The sequence below is a fragment of the Leucopleurus acutus genome (assembly GCF_964270905.1).
Source record: "Leucopleurus acutus genome assembly, chromosome: X".
In the NCBI taxonomy this organism is placed as follows: domain Eukaryota; kingdom Metazoa; phylum Chordata; class Mammalia; order Artiodactyla; family Delphinidae; genus Leucopleurus; species Leucopleurus acutus.
In genome coordinates this window covers 103906301-103910331 of record NC_139148.1, presented here as the reverse complement: position 1 = coordinate 103910331, position 4031 = coordinate 103906301, and the positions used below count along the sequence as shown (strand labels likewise).

The 4031-nt window shown below is 42.0% G+C and overlaps 1 protein-coding gene across 1 annotated transcript; it reads left to right on the top strand.

The window, feature by feature from the left end:
• The first annotated feature begins 479 nt into the window (after positions 1-479).
• On the top strand, positions 480-3821 carry C1GALT1C1 (C1GALT1 specific chaperone 1). The gene is made up of 2 exons (XM_082864306.1): positions 480-592; positions 2678-3821. The coding sequence occupies exon 2, from the start codon at positions 2683-2685 to the stop codon at positions 3637-3639; it is 957 nt and encodes a 318-aa protein (XP_082720432.1). The 5' UTR covers positions 480-592; positions 2678-2682; the 3' UTR covers positions 3640-3821.
• The last annotated feature ends 210 nt before the right edge of the window (positions 3822-4031 follow it).

Here is a 4031-nt window from a genome sequence, read left to right as displayed (position 1 = left end):
CAACCTTAGTGATCCTTGCCCTCATAATTCAACGACTATTGGCCTGCATTTAATCCCAGCACAGTACTGGGTGGAGCGCCCTCTTGTCAATGGGACGGTGCAGTGCCTCAGGTGCTTGTCAGAGAAACCATTGAGAGACCTGACACGATCTCAGTCAGGTGAAACACTACCTCGCTCTCGCAGTTTCCACAACCGGAAAATGAAGCGGTGGGACGTGTCAGCGGGTCGTACGCACGCACGCCTTTCTGGGCGTCCCATTGGGTACGGGTGAGCGTGCGGGTCACGCAGCAGGACGCGCTTCTCTGAACTCGGCACGGGGCGGGGAGAAAGGGCGCGCTGCGTGCGCGCGGGCCCTTCCGACGTCGACGCGGGCGGGCGGCTCCGCCTGGCCTAGGGCTCCTTTGCCCCGCCCCGCTGCCCGCGCCGTTGCGGCGTCTACTTCCGGGCCCTCACCACCTTTAGCGAAACCAACGAGAAGAAACCGCCTGCATGTAGAGCAGCCCGACCAGGAACGTATCCGAGTGGCGCGCGAACGTGAGAGGAAAGCCGTGCGCGGCTGCGCTTTACCGCCCCTGAGCCGCTCTAGACGCGGGTGAGTGCTGGGGCATCGGCTCGCACCTGGAGCTGCCCACGGAGCAGCACCCGGAGCGGCCTGACCCCGCCCCTCTCCGGGGAAGGCTTGGGCCCTGGCCCACTCCCAGCGTACTCCACGCGGTGTGTCCGGGCAGGTGCAGTGTGAGGAACAGTGAGGGGGCTAGTTAGAGCGCCGGCTTCCTAGAGGCGCTCCCTCGGCCCCTCCTTGGGGTGTTGAGATGACCATGTTCTCTCCCTCACTTTCGTTCTCCATTTCACCCTCCTCCCTTTTCCATACTCCACCCCAACCGCCTTCATCTAAAGGATTCATCTCAAAAACCACTCCGGTCGTTTCTGCCTCGCTTGTGCTTGTGTGCGGTTTTAAGTTTCCCTTGCCTCTGCACCAAATATCCTATCATGTGCATCTCTAGATGCTACTCCTTAGAAAAATTTGTGCAAATGATTCATAAGTAGTATCCCCATCAGGAAGAATTCTGACATACATATACCATTATCAATCTAAGAGACACTAGTGAACTATTATATAAAGGCCAGACATATTGAAAATTGTGTAATATGAAATGCCAAAATCCTATATAAAATAATTCATTTTGGAGTGCATCTGACAATTCTAAAACAAGCAGAGCTTGTTTCCTGTGAATTTTCTTTCCCTTATTAGAGCTGTGTTTGTTGACCAAGTTCTGTGAGTGACACAGGAAACCTGTCCTGCCTCTTTCCCACCCGACTTCCCACCCCTCCTTAGGAATTACATCTGTCAAGTTGTTCCACACGTTGTCCTTCTAAGGTAATGGAGGTCAAAGTCCATTTCCTCTAGAAGAAAACCAAGGGATGGTTTCCTTGTAGCAGTACAGTGATGCTGGATGCAAAATATCAATTATGGTTAACAGATCCTACATGTTTTTCCATTTGTAGGAAAACAAGGTTATTCAGTAACTTTTTATTAAATTCTCAATAATATGGGTGGAAGCACTGTTGAGATCTTTATTCTGTAATAGAAAAACCATTAAACTGATGCCAGGATATCTGATTTCTAGTTCGGTTCTATTGCTGACTGTGACTTTGGGTCAGTTACCTAACCTCTGTGGACCCTCTGTTTCCCTATCTGTAAAATGAGAAAAGTGACATTAGATAGCTTCTAAGGCCACTTTCAACTTTAAGAAACAAAGGGAAAATCTAAGTAGCTCAGTAGAACATTCCTTGTGGAGATAGAAGGGAGATTGGGAAAATCTCAACAGTTGTATTTAATGTTGGGTTTTCTTTTAATTTCTAATTGAAATAAAAGTGTAGACTTTTCCCTTTTTACTTCCCCAAAGAATAAGAAAATGCCTTTGGAGGAAATAAAAATGTTCATTAATAGTCCCCAGATATGCCTATATTGACTCAGTTCTCATCCAAATAATTTAGCTATTTTCATTATGGGCTTTTATTATTATACATCAGTTAGTTGAGATACTGTATTGGAAACCATTTAGTCTTAGGAACAAAAGGGTAAATATTAACATATATGGTATCAATTCCAAGATGTACTCAAAACACCTAAGGACAGCAGCCATCAGTTAAATAAAGCACTAGGTTGAGAACAGAGGCCAGCACAGATACCATTGGTGATTTACCAATTGTAGGTGGTTTTATCTGTTCAATTTAAGGTTTTGTTGTAAAAGTCCATTTATATCCACAGAGGTATTTAAATAATATAATGCAAGCTTGTGAAATGAAATTCCTTTAAAGAGAATGATGGACAGACAACCTCTGTAATATCAGTTTCTGGGGTTAGTGCTTTGGTTTAGTACTTGGTTAATTAAATCCCTATAGATGAAGTGCAAAAATAGCCTCCCAGAAAATTCTATGGCAGCAAGATGTTGCTGCAAATTTCCACTTTGTACTGAACAGTAATCAGGTGTCATTGGAAGCAAAAAATTCTTAAGACTCTCTTGTGCTACTTGCACTGACTCGATTTCAAGCTTGGGAGCCTTTTTTTTTTTTTTGACATTAAGAGCAAAATGTAAGTATAGGGGGAATATCAAATCAAATCACTAGACTCCTTTTCTATTAAGTATCCTAAGGATCTTTTTCTTCTTTATAGGAAAAATGCTTTCTGAAAGCAGTTCATTTTTGAAGGGTGTAATGCTTGGAAGCATTTTCTGTGCCTTGATCACTATGCTAGGACACATTAGGATTGGTCATGGAAATAGAATGCACCACCATGAGCATCATCACCTACAAGCTCCTAATAAAGAAGATATCTTGAAAATTTCAGAGGATGAACGCATGGAGCTCAGTAAGAGCTTTCGAGTATACTGTATCATCCTTGTCAAACCCAAAGATGTGAGTCTCTGGGCTGCAGTGAAGGAGACTTGGACCAAACACTGTGACAAAGCAGAGTTCTTCAGTTCTGAAAATGTTAAAGTGTTTGAGTCAATTAACATGGAAACAAATGACATGTGGTTAATGATGAGAAAAGCTTACAAATACGCCTTTGATAAATATAGAGACCAATACAACTGGTTCTTCCTTGCACGCCCCACTACGTTTGCTATTATTGAAAACTTAAAGTACTTTTTGTTAAAAAAGGATCCATCACAACCTTTCTATCTAGGCCACACTATAAAATCTGGAGACCTCGAGTATGTGAGTATGGAAGGAGGAATTGTCTTAAGTGTAGAATCAATGAAGAGACTTAACAGCCTTCTCAGTATTCCTGAAAAGTGTCCTGAACAGGGAGGGATGATTTGGAAGATATCTGAAGATAAGCAGCTAGCAGTCTGCCTGAAATACGCTGGAGTATTTGCAGAAAATGCAGAAGATGCTGAAGGAAAAGATGTATTTAACACCAAGTCTGTTGGGCTTTTTATTAAAGAGGCAATGACTAATCACCCCAACCAGGTAGTAGAAGGATGTTGTTCAGATATGGCTGTTACTTTTAATGGACTGACGCCTAATCAGATGCATGTAATGATGTACGGGGTATACCGTCTTAGGGCATTTGGGCATATTTTCAATGATGCATTGGTTTTCCTACCTCCAAATGGTTCTGATAATGACTGAGAAGAAATAAGAGCATGTATATGATCACCGTGTAGGACATGTGGTGTTATTTGTAGTAACAACTGCATATCCAACACAGCAGTATGTTTCTTTTCTTTTTTTTTCGTTTTCAGTTTGGTGGCACTGGTTTATTCACACATTGAAGTTTAGTAATACATATTGAAATAGGGTGGGGTTTTTTTCCTTAAAACACACATGAGAATTTCAACTGTGTTGGAAAGAAATGTTTTAATAATAATAATTTTACAAATAAAGAATATATTTATAAATAATATATTTATGTGATAAATTCTGAATTATGAACATTAAAATCTGTGTGGCACATGTTTTTGCTGATTGGTTAAAAAATTTAACATGTCTTTTTAGCTTTCTAAGATACGCAAATGAAATCT

Bases quoted from the DNA above. Each gene is read 5' to 3' on its own strand.
- C1GALT1C1 (XM_082864306.1), top strand. From the start codon at position 2,683: ATGCTTTCTGAAAGCAGTTCATTTTTGAAGGGTGTAATGCTTGGAAGC.